We start from the raw sequence: 19,030 nt of genomic DNA, 5'->3' as shown, positions 1-19,030 counted from the left end.
AGTGAGAGTGTTTAGGTTGTATAAGGTGATTCTTTTTTTTTTTTTTTTCCCGTCAAGGATCATATTGACAGCTGTACATGAGTCCAGAAGTTTCACATAATTTAAAAATAGGTAAGTTAACAGCTGCCTTATCTTTAATATGGAGATGCAGCCTATGAAAACTACAGGGATCCAATTGTTCTGTAGTAGTAGATGAGTAACCAGTCATTGATGACTGAGAATTCAGCCACTAGTATCGTGTGCTCACCTGTAGTGTCCATGGACTGCACCTCTATAGCTGGAAGGTACCCACAGTCAGCTGTGTAAAATTCCACAGCCCTTTTGTCAACAGCTGGCCATTCTGAGTTGGCTTACTGTAGTCTATTTCATCAGTGATTGAATTGTTATAGAACATCAAAGGAATCATTGGTGAGATACTGTTTTTGAGGATTCAGATCAAGGAACCTTTAAAACAAGCACTATAACTGCCGTGTGGACATAATGGGTGTGAATTAGACTTTATTCACACCAGTGTAAATTGGGAATAACGCCACTGAAATTAATGAAGTTACACTCGTATAAAACTAATCTGAATAATTGGAGAATCCAGCCTAATAGCAGAAAGGGAGTATCCAGCTTTGACAATATCAATATTAGACTGATTTTTCCCCTTTAACATGTAAATAATATACATTAGTTGTGTATTTGATTTTAAAATGTCTATTTTAAAAAAAAGATCTTTAAACAAGAAACAAAGGTCAGTTTCACTTGTAACAAATTAGCTGAGTGAAGAAGAAATTTATTTGGAAACTTATTATTAAGTTAGTTCACTTTATACCAAATGATTAAATATAATAATACTCTGCTAAAAATCGCTCTTCTAGCCAGTGCATCAAAAACTTTTTTTTGTTTAACCAATTACATTCTATTTCAGGATAAAAAGGAACTTCAAAATGTGTTCAAGCAAAGAGTATACATCTGATAGTATTAAAATCTTCCATCCATCTTTTAAAATGAAAACATAATAAAGCAAATGACATTTCACATCAAAATATCCTTCAAAATATTTATAATTCCTTTAAAATATATTAATATCTTATAATTTGGTCATTGTCACTATAGATCATTGTACTTAAATCACTAATGCACACTTCAATTTGGTATATCAAAAAGTAGTAAATGTCATGTTTGTAAGTATTGGACCAGACTACACTTAAAAGTTTTGCTGGAATAGCTATGTCGGTTAGGTGTGGAAGAAATCATACCCATGACTGATATAGCTATGTCAGGAAAAGCCCTACTGTAGATGCAGTTACACCAGCAAAAAATCTTTGTCCTGCTATAACTTATTTCATTCTGAGAGCTAGTATAACTTGTGTCTGCACAAGGAGGGTTTGTCAGTATAGCTATTCTGGCAAACGCAGTCTAAGTACAGACAAGGCCTTAATATTACCAAATTTAAATTCACTATGTACAGTATTCATTATGATCTGGAATGTCTCTTTGGTTTGTAATTCATGAAATGTCTGAACTACTGTTACATTTTATTTCTTACACTTCAGAGCAACAACAAGAAAATCTCTGCTTCCCTTTTGTCCATTGTATAAAAGTCATTCATTGGATGTTAGTTTTTCTTTGCTTTTAAGGGGAAAAAAGCAAACATCAAATTTGGGGGGGAAAACCCTACTTTGATTTTATATATGTATGTGTGTTTTTCTACATAATCTTTTTCCTGATGATACCTAAAAAGTTCTGACAAGTTAAAAAAATTAAGTTTGAATCCCTGCAACCTCATAAAGTTCACCTCGAATAGAGGATGCAGAAGAAGGGAGATTTGGGTGTGAAACCACAGGGTTTTAGGCTCTAAGGGAACCAAACTCTCTCTCTTTGGATCTGGAGGCAGTAGTAGAAGAAAATCCTTTCTGATGCTTCCTGCTCCAGCCCTGCTAGCATAGCTCTCTGACAAGCTGTGTAGCTGTTAACTTTCCTTCATCAAAGAAGCAAAAAGCATGGTTTCAAAGCAAACAGCTTGTGGGGGAAAACATGCTGTGGAGGTGCTGTTTCACTCCATACTTAGTCTACGCACCCTTTCCATTTGCTTTTGTTCAACTCTGCCACAATACTTGGTTGGATGATCCCTTGGTCAAGGGGCTGGACAGAGACTCTGTCAAATGTTGCTTTGTGACTTTGAGCAAATTAGGTGATCTCTGCCTCAGTCCATTTAAAATGGGATACCACTTTCTTAGTTCCTGGTGGTGTTGGGATGATCTATCTTTAATGTTTATGAAGACACAGATGATATAATGAGATCCATATAAGAGGATGAAACTCGGTGTCTAAGGTGGTTATATGTAATCAGAAATGTTTGAGATATTTTCAGGCAAAAATATGGATTTTCATTCAGCTACCTTTGTAGAAGCCTTAAAAAGTTGTAGATTGCAGAAACCTGGTATGCTGCAGATAGTAAAAGTACAACTGAAACATTAAAATCAATGCCTTCAAATTCAGAATTTAGCAATGCTGAAGTTTTAGCAACAGCTACTCTGAAGCATTAAAACTGTTTTTATAAGGCACAAGGAAGAAATCAATAAACATTTTATGTTGAGACACTTTTTTTCATCTTGGAAGGATTATATTAGGACTGAATGTTAAAATACTCCAATATTTGTGTTTTGAATATGATACTGAGTAAGCGTGACGTTTTTAGTATGACCTAATATAAACTGGTTACAGCAGAGGGTGCTGATTTATGGCACAAAGCCTTTGGGTCTGATCATCATTTTTACCTGTTTAAAAGCTTGCCTATAACCATCTGGAAGACCATTAGAAACATCATGCCAGGTGCCCCAGAAAATCCCATTGCGAACACCTTTGTATTTTTGGTGATAGTATTTGCCATTTAGGTTGGCAGACAAACATTTATCAAACCACCAGCCAGAGCTGTAGTAAGCCCCACAATTTCCTGATAGATACTTATCATTGTCTTTGTCCGGGGTAGTGAAGAATTTTTGATCATGGTTGTAATGTTTATTGAAGTGCAGGGCATCTCCGGCTGTACCACTATAGCCACTGACACTTAGACGGTACTTGAGATATTCATTGGCTACATAGAACTGTTCATATTTAGCATATTCTCGAATACCATTGAAATCTTCAAGCTCAATTCTCAGCTGCATATCCCTGCTTTTGGTCAGGAGATGAATTTTATCATTCCCCAGCCAAAACTCCCTGCTGAGATTTCCAAAGCCATTTTTGTAGTCATTCCATGTTCTGTTGAAGTTAATGCTACCATCTTGACGCATCTGTAGCACTGTCCAGCCACCTCCCATTGATTCCATGTCACAGTAAACCTCAAAGCTGCTATGTTTTGGATCTGGAATAACTCTGTAGATTCCATTACGCCTTCTACCTGCTGTATAATGATCAGCACAGTCTCTCTGCATTAGTTGTATAACTAGGGGAAAATAGATAGTATTAGTATGGACAGTCTTATTTAATTTTTTTTAGTATCTAGTAAACCACATCAAGCATTCCAGACTATGTTAATGTAAAAAATTACATTTTAAACCCACAGTGTATACTCTTCAGCACTTTTAGCAGTATCTTGCCTGGAGGTTCTCTCTCCTATTTTTCTTATTTATTAATAAATGCAAAAACAATACAAATGATTAATGTTAATCTAAAAAATGCTACATAGCTCCATAAAATTGTCTTGCTGCTTATTTCTTGCATGTATATCCATAAAGAATAATGAATTAAATTCCACAAAGCTGGTTCAAGGAGGTGCAAAACACATACCCTGAGGGTTGCATCTTGTGGGGGTGACTTAACTCTCCAGAGGTCAAGAAGTGTTTCTGCAGTCAGAGTTCTGGTAAGTATGGGCATCTTTTATTCCCATTAGGGCTACTCCATAGGTGTCCACTACCAGGAACCTGATGCATCTGATGGCTGTGCAGACACCCTGACGACACTGCATTTTTGGCCAAAATTGCCCACTTTTCACTGGGCTGGCCTCTTCCCCTCTTCCCTTTTCACCCAGTGAAGTTGTTTGGTATTTGCAGCCAAAATCTGGCCCCCTCTGTACACTTTCCATTATTGGAACTCTTCTCCGTGAGCTAATGCTGGCATATTTCAGTAGTGAATTTAGCCTACTATTTCCATTCTATTATTTCAAATGCTTTTTAACTCATGTATTCAACTATACCTTAATTTTCTCTTATGTATTATAGAATTTGCTCCTCTTGTGGAATGGATTCATTCTACTTTGTCATATTAATATCTATAATTCAGTACCTTTCATGCTATAGTATGTCATATGAGAAGTTTATTTCATATCAGGATGACTTAAAGATGGCTCATTATTGGCTGTTAGTCTAGACAATGGGAATTTTTCATATGTCGGTGGTCAGTTATTTACAATACTTTAGGAAATAGGAGGAAACTAGTAATGTTGTCTTATGCCAATTCTATGATTCCTAAAAAGATGTAGCTAGAAAAGTGACAGTGCTTTCCTGTGCACATGGAATTGCTGGCTTCGTAATAAAGAAATAATCAGTATGCTGATCCATTTACGTAACTCATCTTCCTATCAATAATTTATTTTATACAAACTTATTTTCCAGATGTTTCCTGAGGATTATAAATCCATCTATAACCACTTACTAGTAATGATGGTGTGGTCAAGAGTTTTTACAGGATATGCTGCAAATGACACATTCTTAGAACTTCATGTTCCACAACACAATATGTTCATTAACACAACAATATTTCATTGATGTCTTTCAGAGGAAGGGTTTTAAGTGTTGGAAATTATTTTGAGAATGTATATTCCTACTACAAATAATTTAAATGTATGGGAGTGTTTGATTACATGTTTTAATTGTATATCACCACTGGAAAAATACAAATATTAATAATAAGAACTGCTTGTTAAGAGGAAGTGCTGTTCTCAGGCTACAGTAGGGGACTAGGAGTCAGGATTCCTGGGTTATTTAAGAAATGTGAGGAAAAACTTCAGAAAGGGCGCATTTTAAAATTATTTTCTCTGCAGAAGTTAGTAAATATTTTATTTAAGAAATTACATAAAGAATAAATTGTCCTATAGAATCATAGGACTGGAAGGGTCATCTAGTTCAGTCCCCTGCACTCAAGGTAGGACTAAGTGATAACTAGACCATCCCTCATGGGTTCATCTAACCTGTTCTTAAAAATCTGTGATGACAGAGATTCCACAACATCCCTAGGCAATTTGTTCCAGTGCTTAACCACTCTGACAGTTAAGAAGTCTTTCCTGATATCCAACCTAAATCTCTCTTGCTGCAGTTTAAGCCCGTTACTTCTTGTCCTATCCTCAGAAGTTAAAGAGAATAATTTTTCACCCTCCTCCTTGTAACAATCTTTGATGTACTTAAAAATTATCATGTCCCCCTTCAGTCTTCTCTTCTCCAGACTAAACAAACCCAATTTTTCCTTATAAGTCATATTTTCTACACCTTGAATCAGTTTTGTTGCTCTTCTCTGGACTTTCTCTAATTTGTCCACATCTTTCCTGAAATGGTGGGACCTAGAACTGGACACAATACTCAATAGGTTATTTTGAAGAGTTATTTTGTCAAATTAGGAGAGTAAATTCCATCTTTAAAGTGTGAAAGAGAAATCTTATTCTTTCATTATGTTCAAATCTCAGTGTAACCTTAACTTTGTGATTGATACTAATTCTGCCATGGAATGCACATATTTTGTATATAAGAGAGAATTTAACATGGAGTTAATTACATAGAATAGGGATGCAAAATATGTTACTCAAGGATATTCTTGGATTACATAAGTGACTTATTTATTCTCCTCCACTCTTGGGTTTTGTGGTCAACCCTAACTCATGAAAATAATAATAATAAATTGTTTTCTTTGTTTTACTTTCATCTACATATAAATTGGAGTTGTGGAAGAAGATTTCTGATAGATAAAACTTTCTTGTTAACATCCAGAGACTAGAGACAACAATTTCAGACTTGGGTACCTAAAGTTAAGCATCTAAATCCATATGTAGGCCCTGAACTAAGGCCTCATCCAAAGCCTGTTGAAGCCAATGGGAAGACGCCCCTTTATTTCAGTGGACTTTGGATAAGATGTTAAGTAGCCTAAGTTTCAGAATAGATGTGAACAAAGAGGGCCAGTCTCAATTAGACACAGGGCCGGCACTTCCATTAGGTGACCCTAGGTGGTTGCCTAGGGCGCCAGGATTCGGGGGGTGGCATTTTGTGCGCTCTCGACGGGGCGCATGGGAGCTTCCGGTTCCGCTCACGTCGCGGCGCCAAAGAAGGACCTTCTGCTGACGTGCCACGGAAAACAGCAGCAGGCAATTGAGCAGCTCAATGACTGCTGCTGTCGCCTGCAGCATTTCGGCTGAGGGTCCTTCTTTGGCGGTGTGACAGGAGCGGAACCGGAAGCTCCCACATGCCACATGGGGAGTGCACAAAATGCCACCTCCCGAATTCTGCCTAGGGCGCCAGAAACTCTGGCGCCGCTCCTGATTAGGCACCTTCTATGGATCCAACCCTACTCCTATTTAAGTCAATAATAGTTTTGCCGTTGACTTCACTGAAGTCAGGATTTGTTCCTATGAGCGAAAACTAGTTATTGTCATCCTTTCTAGTTTCATAATGCACGTATTACCATTACATTTTCACTATCACTGTTGGATTGTTTGTTATATATAAATGCTATGTACAGTAACTCCTCACTTAGTAATCCCGGTTAACATTGTTCGTTATGTTGCTGATCAGTTATAGAACATGCTCGTTTAAAGTTGTACCTGCTTTGTCCTCTGCTTGCAGAAAGAGCAGCCCGTTGGAGCTAGCTGGTGGGGATTTGGAACCAGGGTGGTCCAGCAGCACCCCATCAGCATCCCGCTCCCCTAAGTTCCCTGAGCAGCAGCACAGCCCTGCCGGGCAGTTCAGCTGTCTTTCCCCCCACTGCAATGTGCTGCTCCTGCCCTCTGCCTTGGAGCTGCTCCCAGGAGCCTTCTGGTTGCAGTGCAAGGGGGTGGGTGGAAGAGGGGTGCTAATGTCCGGGTGTCCCCCTCCCCCCCATTCCTTTACTCCATTTCCATGGGGGAGGGGAAGGGGAGGGACACAACAGGGCTCAGGACGGAGGGAGCTTGCTAGAAGCAGATGCTGTCTCAACTTGCTGATCTACTTAAAAGGGCAATGTACTTAGTGTGGGGATCAGCGTACTTAAAGGGACAATGCATCTCACACACACACACACACACACACAGTGTGTTTCTCTGTTTCTCTCTGCCATGCTGTCTCCCCTCCCTCCATTCGTGCTGCCTTGTAGAGTGTGAGGCTACATTAACAACATGATAATCATTGAGGGCTCAGCCAAGTGCTAGTTCATCATTTAGTAGTAAGGCATTCCCTGGGAAATATCCCATCCTCTTGCACCCTCTGACTTCACCACCTCAACCAAGCTTCACAATCATCATTGCTGTATACAGTATTAAATTGTTTGTTTTTTTAAAAAAAGTTGTGTGTGTGTGTGTGTGTGTGTGTGTGTGTATATAGAAATGAAATAGTCTTTTGTCTGGTGAAATTTTTTTCCTCCTGGAACCTAACCCTTCCCATTTACATTAATTTTTATGGGGAAATTGGATTCACTTAACATCGTTTAACTTAAAGTAGCATTTTTCAGGAACATAATTACAACATTAAGTGAGGAGTTACTATAGTAGTATTTTTACCTGCCTGGATTAAGACTGTAGGTTGAACATTACTTTGCATCAGTTACCCTTTCTGCGTGTGTTATAGTAACAGAAGAATATAGATCTATCAAGACTAGACTGGCTTGTGCTAATAACCAAAACTGATATTTCAGAAAAAGGTGGTGATGAGGAGAATTTAGAATGCACCTACCCAATCATGGAGACTTGTACATGATGGATAGGAAAAATTCCTTCCTGACCTCTGACTATCTTATACCTGAAGCATGACATTTGCTTACTGGTATCTAATAAAGACACTGCTATAACATAAAGTTGTTCATGTGTCCTGTTTGTATTTTTGCTGATCTTGTGTTTCAGAATTTCAAAACATAGCAGTGCATTCATTGTACTATCTGCAGTTTTCTCTGATATTCTTTAAATAGACTAGTATTGCAGATGAGAGTGAAGGAGGGCAGGTCCTGCAGGTATGACTTCTGGAAGAGCTGTCTAATTTAATACGTCATACTTTTTTTAGCTTGGAGGATTGGCAAGCAGTTTGGTGCTCAAAAATTTAGTGCAGTGACCTGTCATTGTTTTAATCACTAGAAAACTCTTTTATTATTATGTATGGTATCTGGATGGCAGAATACACTGGCAACTTTTTGTGAATGCCTCTTACTTCTAAAGATCCTTCAATGTAATATCAAAATTTTAGTTACATACAGACATCATAAAAATTAAAATGTTAATCATATTAATTTGGCAAAAGTAAAGATTAACATGGTATAATCTACCAATTCCATTTATTTTTTCTTTTAATAATCATAACAGGATTTTTTTAAAAGTAACAAAAGTCCCTTACAACATGGTATTTAAAAGGAAATAAATCCCCAAGCTCCCACATTAGTATCTCATTTTACATTGTTTATATATTAGATTCTTGCCAATATTCCACTATATTGCTAAAAGAGTGCTGTGTGTGCCTTCCATTTGAGAAGCATTAATACGATTAGGTTTTTAGCCAAGCCTTACATGTCTGTGTAACTATGGTAAATAATTATTTTGTTATCCATCTATACAACTTACACCTTTCATTAGATTCCTTTGTTGTTAGCTAACACTTTCCAGACCATTTAAAAACAATTCCAGGATATTTTGAGATGTTTGTTTTTTCAGTCTTTCATTATCAAAGTCAGATAGTAAAACTACTGAAATCTTTTAGGGCCAGATCTTTCTCATTCCCTTCCCCTAATCTCTCAAAAATGTGAAAAACGTTCAAGCCAAAAACAGTTGTTCAGTTTTCAGTGTAATGTAGAATTAAAGTGGATATTTTCCTTTTGAATACAGTGTAAAATAAAATTTAAATATATAAAGGAATTTCATTTCCATCTTAATGTTTGGGCTCTGAATTGCTATGACAGCAGTATGCGAATATGAGTAAATACAGTATGCATATTTGCTGAACAAATGTTAAAATAAATGTTCCCTTTGGAGGGCTACTTTTTAAGTACTATGTTAGAGCCAAATCCTGAGAAGTACTGAGTACCCGCAACTCCCATGGAAGTTGAAAGCACTTAGTATCTTCCAGCAAGTCCTTCCTGGACACAATAAGAGTGAATTTTATAATACTTTTTGATTTGTGAAGATGAAAACAAAGGTATTTGTGGTAAAATGTTTAAATTGTTCTATTAAATAATTCTACAGAAAATTTATAAATATAGCTTTACATACCAGGACTTGATTGTATGACTGGACACTTAGAAGAACATCTGTCATCCAAATTTTTCAAAAAAGATGTCAGATTTGCTACTTTGCTGTCGACATAATTTTGTACATTGTCCATGTTTATTAGGCTTCTTTTTTCCACATTACCCTGCAGTGACTGTATCTGATTCTTTGCATTCTTCAAACTGACTGACAGTTTATTAACTTTGCTCTGTAATTCCTTTACTCTATTATCTTGTATCTTACTGTTCTCCATGGGGATTTCTCTAGTAGGTGCCAGGAATTCAGTACTATCTCTTTCTTGGTTGTCATCTGCCTGCAACTTGCAATCTTGACAAGATTTCTTCAATTTGTTTACTTCATCTTTAAGAGTTTGTACTTCTTTGAGAGTCTTCTCTATCAATCTGAACTGCTTAGGTAGCTGGATGGTCATCGGAGGCAGGTTTATCTGATATGGACATTCCTCTCCTTCTTCACATTTCCCATTGGTTTTGAGCTTTATAGGACAAGCATCAATAGCTTTTCCTTCTTTAAAACCTTCTGTATGTTCATCTGCAAGTGCAGAAGTGTTTGTAAAAGCAAGCAGAGCTGTCTTAAACAAGACTAAGTAAATGAGCTTCTTCATCTTTGCAGTGAAACTAGCTCAATGAGGAAGTATGTAAAACTGGAAGAACTTCTTCTAAAGGCAGCGAGCAGCCTGTGTGTTAACAGATAAACTGCCTTCACTGTTCTCAGAAGTGGGTGGGAGTTCTTGCATCACAACAAGTTTTAGTGATATTAATAGCAGAGCAAAGTAGATAGTCCTTGGCAAAAGTAGCTTATGCATAATAACACAAGCAAAATGATAATATTCATGTGCACAGATAGAGTATGAAGTTTATTGAGGTCTTATTTATTTTACTTTGATTTTTCTTTTGAAAACATATCTAAAGCAAGAAAATATTTTATGATATTCTACAAAATTCCTGATTCACAACATTTTGAATATAAAATTTTACTTAAAAATGGACATTGTGGACCATGTAATTTCCTCTACCTTGACAGGTGGAGAATGTCATATTTCCTGGAGTGGTTCACAAATGTGAGTGCCTACCTCAGGACAGACTGACAGAAAACAGGTCAGATACCCCAAACTGGTGGTGTATTCTGTAATTAGATTTCACCAAGTCAGTAAGAAATGTGAACCCCTGGATCACTATACCAGTCTTATCATAAAGTGACAGACAGTCCCCTCAGACTCTCCAGTCTATCTTGCCACTCAGACAAACTGAACTTTGTGATAAAAATGGTCACTAAACCAAAAATCACGCCATATCAGGTTGCTCCCTGTCATGGTATAATTCCCCACTCTGAACCTTAGCGTCCAAAAGATGGGGTACCAGCATGAATTCCTCTAAGCTCAATTACCAGCTTAGAACCTGTAGTGCTGCCACCAACCAGGAATTCCAGTGCCTGGTACACTCTAGTCCCCACAAAACCTTGCCCGGGGACCCCCAAGACCCAGACCCTCTGGATCTTAACACAAGGAAAAGTAAACCCTTTCCCTCACCATTGCCTCTCCCAGGCTTCCTCCCTGTGTTACCCTGGAAGATCACTGTGATTCAAACTCCTTGAATCACAAAACAGAGAGGACAATTCACCTTCCTCCCTCCTTCTCTTTCCCCCTCCCAGACTCCTCCTGAGAGAAAGTAATCCTGGCACAGAGAGAAATCAGCCTCTCTCTCCCTCTTCCCACCTTTCTCCCCACCAATTCTCTGGTGAATCCAGACCCAGTCCCCTGGGGTCTCACCAGAATAAAAAAAAAATTAGGTTCTTAAACAAGAAAAGCTTTTAATTAAAGAAAGAAAAAACAGTAAAAATTATCTTTGTAAATTTAAAAAAAAATGGAATAGGTACAGGGTCTTTCAGCTATAAACACTGGGAACACCCTCCCAACCTAAGTATACAAGTACAAATTAAAATCTTTTCAGCAAAATACCAATTTGAACTCCTTTCAACCAAATACACATTTGCAAATAAAGAGAACAACCATAAGCCTAACTCGCTTTATCTACCTAGTACTCACTAGTCTGAACTTATAAGAGCCTGTATTGGAGAGATTGGAGAGAAACCTGGTTGCACGTCTGATCCCTCTGAGCCCCCAGAGTGAACAACAACCAAACACTAACAGCACAGCACAAAAACTTCCCTCCCTCAAGATTTGAAAGTATCCTGTCCTCTGATTGGTCCTCTGGTCAGGTGACAGCCAGGCTTACTGAACTTGTTAACCCTTTACAGTCAAAGAGATATAAAGTACTTCTGTGCTATTAACTTTTCTTATCTGTTTATGACACTCCCAGTCCCAAGAGACCAGCGACTTACCCCAAGTCAATTGGTACTCCAGATCTGGAGAAGAGAAGACTGAGAGGGGACATAATAACAGTTGTCAAGTACATAAAAGGTTGTTACAAGGAGGAGGGAGAAAAATTGTTCTTAACCTTTGAGGATAGGACAAGAAGCAATGGGCTTAAATTACAGCAAGGGCGGTTTAGGTTGGACATTAGGAAAAACCTGTCAGAGTGGTTAAGCACTGGAATAAATTGCCTATGGAGGTTGTGGAATCTCCATCATTGGGGATTTTTAAGAGCAGGTTGGACAAACACCTATCAGGGATGATCTAGATAATTCTTAGTCCTGCCTTGAGTGCAGGGGACCAGACCAGATGATCCCTTGAGCTCCCTTCCAGTTCTATGATCCTAAGACAATGTTTGCAGCCAATTCTCTAGTAAATGAACTATATGTTTATTAGCTGAGAAAAATGAATGAGATTTATGCTAAACTTCACGCAGCTGATTGACAGGGGGAGTACTTACTACTCAAAATATAATATATTGATATCCCAAGCACAGAAAAATTGTAAAATATGTTAATAATTTGGAATTTTGCCCTTGTGCCCTATATTGAGACAAAGGACTGTAGTTGGCAGTGACTTTTTAGGTGTTTGAAATGGAAGAATAAACAAGGTTAACTTCAAGTTAAAATTATGACAATCATTCTATGTTTTAAAATAACTACAAAAATGGTCAAAACATTGGTTATTAAAAATACGAATTACAGGAAATGCAGCATAGAAATGAAAGATAGAAACTGATTATTTCTGTTGAGGTTGCAGAATTTATGTCAAATATTTTATAATTAATAGATTCACAGATTCTAGGACTGGAAGGGACCTAGAGAGGTCCAGTCCTCTGCCCTAATTGCCTTAGTAAGTAGAAATGTGTTAGCTACACTATTTTGCTGGAACACTGGCATTTTTATGATGTTCAACTTGAGCCTTCCCTAGGAAGCCCTCACATATTTTATTTTGATAATGATCATGGTTAATATCTGTTATCATTGTCTATGTCGGATACTATATTTAACTTCAATCTTTTGCTTCACATGCATGCAGGATGCTGTTGCACATGGCACAGGATGATTAGACCCTCCTGTATTCAAGGTACTTGATGTTAATGGAATTGAAGATGGGCTGAATTAAGGGTTTCTAGCGGCCCATACTGGTTGGGTAGTTCAGAAAGAAGAAACTAAAAAAATACGAGGAAGCTAGTCAAAACTACTAAAACTCAAAACTGAGAAAGTCAAAGTCCTTAGACTTGTCAATTATGCCATAATTGAGTCACAGAAGCCCTACTGTGAAGGATTAAGCAGCTCAAGGAGGCCCCCTATTAATTATTAGTATGTGTTGTGGGCAGGGCTGGCTCCAGCTTTTTTGCTGCCCCAAGCAGCGAAGCGGGGGGAAAAAGAAAAAGAAAAAAAACAATTGATCTGCCATCAAGGTGCCGCCGAAGAGGAAGAGAGGGAGTGAAGGACCCCCCACTGACTTGCTGCTGAAGACCCGGACATGCCCCCCCAATAAAGAACAGAGTGCCTCCCCTTTGTATTGGCCACCCCAGGCACCTGCTTCCTTCGCTGGTGCCTGGAGCTGGCCCTGGTTGTGGTGGTGGGGGGAAGCCCCAAAATATTTTATCTTAGAGAAGTGGTCCCCAAACTTTTTACCTCTCACTCCCCCCACTTGCCCTTGTCCATGCCTCCCTAGAGCTGCCCATCCACCAAACCTGCTTGGTGCTGTAGCCCCAGATGCCAGGTCACAATGGCAGGAGCAGGGTTCAGCCCCACAGAACAGGAGCCGCCACAGCAGGGTAAGAATGGGGTGGGCAAAGTTTCTAACCCCTCCTCCATCCTGGGGTCTTCCCACCACATGAGGCCAGGATTAGGTTTCTGGTGCTGGGATGGAGGATGCTCCTGCAGGTGGTCGGTGCCCTCTCAGCAATTTAATATAGTGCATCCATTGAATCACAAGGCTACATCTGTCCCTGCTTATGGTTTTATGCCTTGTGCTGGCCATCTACATACGAGTCAACAGTGTGCCCTTGTTGCCAAGAAGGCTAACGGCATTTTGGGCTGTATAAGTAGGGGCATTGCCAGCAGATCGGGGGATGTGATCATTCCCCTCTTTTCAACGTTGGTAAGGCCTTATCTGGAGTACTGTGTCCAGTTTTGGGCCCCATGCTACAAGAAGGATGTGGAAAAATTGGAAAGAGTCCAATGGAGGGCAAGAAAAATGATTAGGGGGCTGGAGCACATGACCTGTGAGGAGATGCTGAGGGAACTGGGATTGTTTAGTCTGCAGAAGAGAAGAATGAGGGGGGATTTGATAGCTGCTTTCAACTACCTGAAAGGGGTTTCCAAAGAGGATGGATCTAGACTCTTCTCAGTGGTGGCAGATGACAGAACAAGGAGGAATGGTTTCAAGTTGCAGTGAGGGAGGTTTAGGTTGGATATTAGGAAACACTTTTTCACTCAGAGAGTGGTGAAGCACTGGAATGGTTTACTTAAGGAGGTGGTAGAATCTCCTTCCTTAGAGGTTTTTAAGGTCAGGCTTGACAAAGACCTGGCTGGGATGATGTAGTTGGGAATTGGTCCTGCTTTGAGCAGGAGGTTGGCCTAGATGACCTGCTGAGGTCCCTTCCAACCCTGATATTCTATGATTCTGTGATTCATAGGAGTGAATCTCTTTCCAATAAAACAGAAGATGTGAAAAACTTTTAAAAGTTTTGGAGGAGATATTAGGGTCTGTTAACTTCTGATGCAGTGAGGACCAGATTCTGCCACATTTGTTCACATGAAATAATACACCTCACTCCGATATAACTTGACTCATATAACACAAATTTGGATATAACGCGTTAAAGGAGTGCTCTGGGGGTTGGGGCTGCACACTCCAGCGGATTAAAGCAAGTTTGATATAACGCAGTTTCACCTATAATGTAAGACTTTTTTTTTCGCTCCCGAGGACAGCATTATGTCAGGGCAGAGGTGTACTTCACTCTGTAAATAATTCTATTGGGTGGGTTCATCTTCTCTTGTAGAAAAGCAAGACTTCTGAGAGAAAGTGAGATAATATAAAAATGTAACAAAATGAGAGTTACATACAAAAGATAACTACAAGTTAATAATCAATTAAATAAGAATTAAATAAAAGTAGATAAAATAATAAGGTAAGAATAAATAGGAAAGTAAAAATACATGTAAATACAGTAGTAAGATAAGAACAACAAGGAGTCCTTGTGGCACCTTAGAAAACAACAAATTTATTTGGGCATAAACTTTCGTGGGATAACCCACTTCATCAGATGGAAGTGGAAAGTACAGTAGAGAGGTATAAATACGCAGCATATGAAAAGATGGGAGTTGACTTGCCAAGCAGGGGTGGGGCTGGTCAGTGCTAATGAGCCAATTCAATTAAGGTGGAAGTGGGCTATTCTAAACAGTTGACAAGAAGGGGTGGAAATCACTTTTGAAGTGCTAATGAAGCCAATGTAATCAAGGTGGCCCATTTCAAACAGTTAACAAGAAGGTGTGAGTATCAGCAGGGGGAAATTAGTTTTTGTAGTGACCCATCCATTCCCAGTCTTTATTCAGGCCTAATTTGATAGTGTCTAGTTTGCAAATTAATTCCAGTTCTGCAGTTTCTTGCTGGAGTCTGTTTTTGAAGGTTTTTTGTTGAAGAATTACCACTTTTAAGTCTGTTATTGAGTGTCCAGGGAGATTTAAGTGTTCTCTTACTGGTTTTTGAATGTTTTAATTCTTGATGTCAGATTTGTGTCCATTTATTCTTTTGCATAGAAACTGTTCGGTTTGGCCAATGTACATGGCAGAAGGGCATTGCTGGCACATGATCGCATATATCACATTGGTAGATGTGCAGGGGAACGAGCCCCTGATGGTGTGATTGATGTGATTAGGTCCTATGATGGTGTCCTTTGAATAGATATGTGGACAGAGTTGGCACTGGGGTTTGTTGCAGGGTTCAGTTCCTGGATTAGTGTTTTTGTTGTGGAGTGTGTACTTGCTAGTGAGTATTTGCTTCAGGTGTGTAGGGGCTGTCCATAAGTGAAGACTGGCCTGTCTCCAAAGTTCTGTGAGAGTGAGGGATTGTCCTTCAGGATAGGTTGTAGATTCTTGATGATGCGCTGGAGAGGTTTTAGTTGGGGGCTGTAGGTGACAGCTAGTGGTATTCTGTTACTTTCTTTGTTGGGCCTGTCCTGGAGAAGGTGACTTCTGGGTGCCCTTCTGGCTCTGTCAATCTGTTTCTTCACTTCACCAGGTGGGTATTGTAGTTAAGAACACTTGATAGAGATCCTGTAGGTGTTTGTCTCTGTCTGAGGGATTGGAGCAAATGCAGTTGTATCTTAGAGCTTGGCTGTAGACAATGGATCATGTGATGTGGTCTGGATAACAGCTGGAGGCATGTAGAAAAGTACAGTGGTCAGTAGGTTTCCGGTATATAGTGTTGTTTATGTGACCATTGCTTATTTGCACTGTAGTGTCTAGGAAGTGGATCTCTTGTGTGGACTGGTCCAGGCTGAGGTTGATGTTGGGGTGGAAATTGTTGAAATCCTGATGGAATTTCTCAAGGGCCTCCTTCCCATGGGTCTAGATGATGAAGATGTCATCAATGTAGAGCAAGTAGAGTAAGGGTGTTAGGGGACAAGAGCTGAGGAAGCATTGTTCTAAGATACATACTTCTGTTGTGTAGTTACTGTGACGGGTTGGATCACAGAAACCCTCTTGGGAGCTGCCACCTGATGTGCCAAGACTAATTCTACCTCTGCCTTCCCTGCCAGCTCAGGACTCCAGCACCCTGTCTTGCTGAGCCAGACACTCCCAGCTGCTCCAACACAGACCCATGGTCTGAATTACTTGCCCCAAAGCTGCAGGTTTACCTGAAAGCAGCTCACAGAAGTGTTCTTGTCTTTAACACTCAGATGCCCAACTCCCAATGGAGTCTAAACCCAAATAAATCTGTTTTACCCTGTATAAATCTTATACAGGTTAAATTCACAAATTGTTCGCCCACTATAACACTGATAGAGAGAGATGCACAGTTGTTTGCTCCACCAGGTATTAATACATACTCTGAGTTAATTAATAAGTAAAAAGTGATTTTATTAAATACAGAAAGTAGGATTTAAGTGGTTCCAAGTAGTAACAAACAGAACAAAATAAGTTACCAAGCAAAATAAAATAAAACACACAAATCTATGGCTAATCAAACTGAATACAGATAATCTCACCCTCAGAGATGCTTCAGTGAGTTTTTTCCTCAGACTGGACACCTTCCAGGCCTGGGCACAATTCTTTCCCCTGGTACAGCTCTCCTTCCAGCTCAGGTGGTACCTGGGGGATTCTTCATGATGGCTCCTCTCCTGCTTTGTTCTGTCCCACTCCTTTATATATCTTTTGCATAAGGCAGGAATCCTTCGTCCCTCTCTGGGTTCCCACCCCCTCCCTCTCAATGGAAAGACACCAGGTTAAAGATGGATTTCAGTTCAGGTGACATGATCACATGTCACAGCAAGACTTCATTACCCTCTTGCCAGCACACAGGAAGACTTACAGGTAAAACAGAGCCATCTGCAGTCAATTGTTCTGGTTAATGGGAGTCATCAAGATTCCAAACCACCATTAATAGCCCACACTTTGCATAATTACAATAGGCCCTCACAGTTATAGTTCATATTTCTAGTTTCAGATACAAGAGTGGTACATTTATACAAATAGGAGGATCACACTCAGTAGATTGTAAGCTTTGTAATGATACCTTACAAGATACCTTTTGCATAAAGCATATTCCAGTTACACTATATTAACTTATTAGCATATTTTTAGAACATCATATGACTGCAACGTCAGTTACATTTATGGAAGTGTAGGAATATAGAAAGCAAAGAGAAGAAACTGCCAAGCAACCAGAATTAGCAGCCAAATCTTTAATCCAATTTTCTAAGAATTCTTGATTTGGATAAGTACAATTTATTTTATTTTGCCCAGCTGGGCTGTCATTTTTGGGTTATTTTTTAAAACTTATGGGATAGAGTCATGTTGTTTAATGAGTATGGGAATCAAAGAAAAGTGTTGTGTATATACTAAAAGGAAGAGAAGCAACATGTATATTAGTATAGTTGAAACTTTAAGGTTTTGAAAGGCCCAAGAATTTAAGAGAGGTGACCTGACTATATTCCACACTCCAGACCTGACATCTATGCCCAATACAATGAAGTAATCTCAGTTAATTACTGATTGCTAGAATAATTAGAAGGAAACTGCCATTTGCTCTGTCGGATAGCCTCTTCTTGGAGGCATCCATTTTAAAGGAATGTGACACTAGCAAGTCTGAGAAACCTAATGAAAAATTGTTTAAACCAGCTCCCACCCTTGTTTTAGAATTTTTTAATATATGTAAACTAGAGTATTGTATCTTTATTTGGGTTATTTTTCTATTTTTTTCAAAACATACTGATATAATGAAGGCCAATATTTTCAAACCTGGATGCCAAAACAGTCTTCTGGATATGTGTCTAGGCTCCGACATTAAAGTTCCAAGCCGCTACAACTTCCATTATGCTCACTGCTACCCAAACTGTCCTGGCTTGCCGCTTTCTGATGTAGTGCCAGGATTTAGCTATACATGTTTTGTTTAAACACTGGAATTCTTACCAAATGTAAAGTAACTTAACTTTCCACGTTACCACTGTTAGGAATTACAAAGTACTACCTGCTCAGACTACCCATGGCCACAGGGCCATTAGGGTTTCTGGGGATCAGAGGAACACTGCACCCTCATGTTCTGTCCCATGGACATACCACCTGCCCTTGCAGCCAGAAAGGAGGAGTAGAGCTGTAATGCTAGCTCTGTGTTCTCCAGAAATTTCCCTTTACAAAAAGGGAATTCTCAGAGGGCTAGAGCAATGCAAAGGAGTCCTAGTATGTCTGAGATTCTGGCCCTTAGGGCAAAGTTCTTAAAAGTATTTTAGTGCCTAATGGGATTTTCAAAAGGCATTTATCTGTATCTTTAGGCAAATATCTTTAGCAGTGTGGCTCCTAATTGCAGTCAAGTGGGTATTATAATTTATAAAAGCAGCAAAGAATCCTGTGGCACCTTATAGACTAACAGACGTTTTGGAGCATGAGCTTTCATGGGTGAATACCCACTTCGTCAGATGCATGACGTCTGTTAGTCTATAAGGTGCCGCAGGATTCTTTGCTGCTTTTACAGATCCAGACTAACACGGCTACCCC

The 19,030-nt window shown here is 39.2% G+C and overlaps 2 protein-coding genes across 3 annotated transcripts in view; one reads left to right on the top strand and one right to left on the bottom strand.

Annotated features, from left to right (window-relative positions):
* Nucleotides 1-19,030, top strand: part of CCDC146 (coiled-coil domain containing 146) — a 112,708-nt gene that overhangs the window by 40,941 nt on the left and 52,737 nt on the right. The window lies entirely within an intron of this gene.
* On the bottom strand, nucleotides 763-10,114 carry FGL2 (fibrinogen like 2). Its single transcript, XM_050936938.1, has 2 exons — nucleotides 9,416-10,114; nucleotides 763-3,433 (listed from the first exon to the last, which is right to left on the bottom strand). Exons 1-2 carry the CDS (start codon nucleotides 10,032-10,034, stop codon nucleotides 2,727-2,729), a joined length of 1,326 nt encoding a protein of 441 aa, XP_050792895.1. The 5' UTR covers nucleotides 10,035-10,114; the 3' UTR covers nucleotides 763-2,726.

Source organism: Gopherus flavomarginatus, chromosome 1 (genome assembly GCF_025201925.1).
Source record: "Gopherus flavomarginatus isolate rGopFla2 chromosome 1, rGopFla2.mat.asm, whole genome shotgun sequence".
Classification (NCBI taxonomy): Eukaryota; Metazoa; Chordata; order Testudines; family Testudinidae; genus Gopherus; species Gopherus flavomarginatus.
Note: the sequence above shows the minus strand (reverse complement) of the source record. Positions and strands in the feature narration are given on the sequence as shown.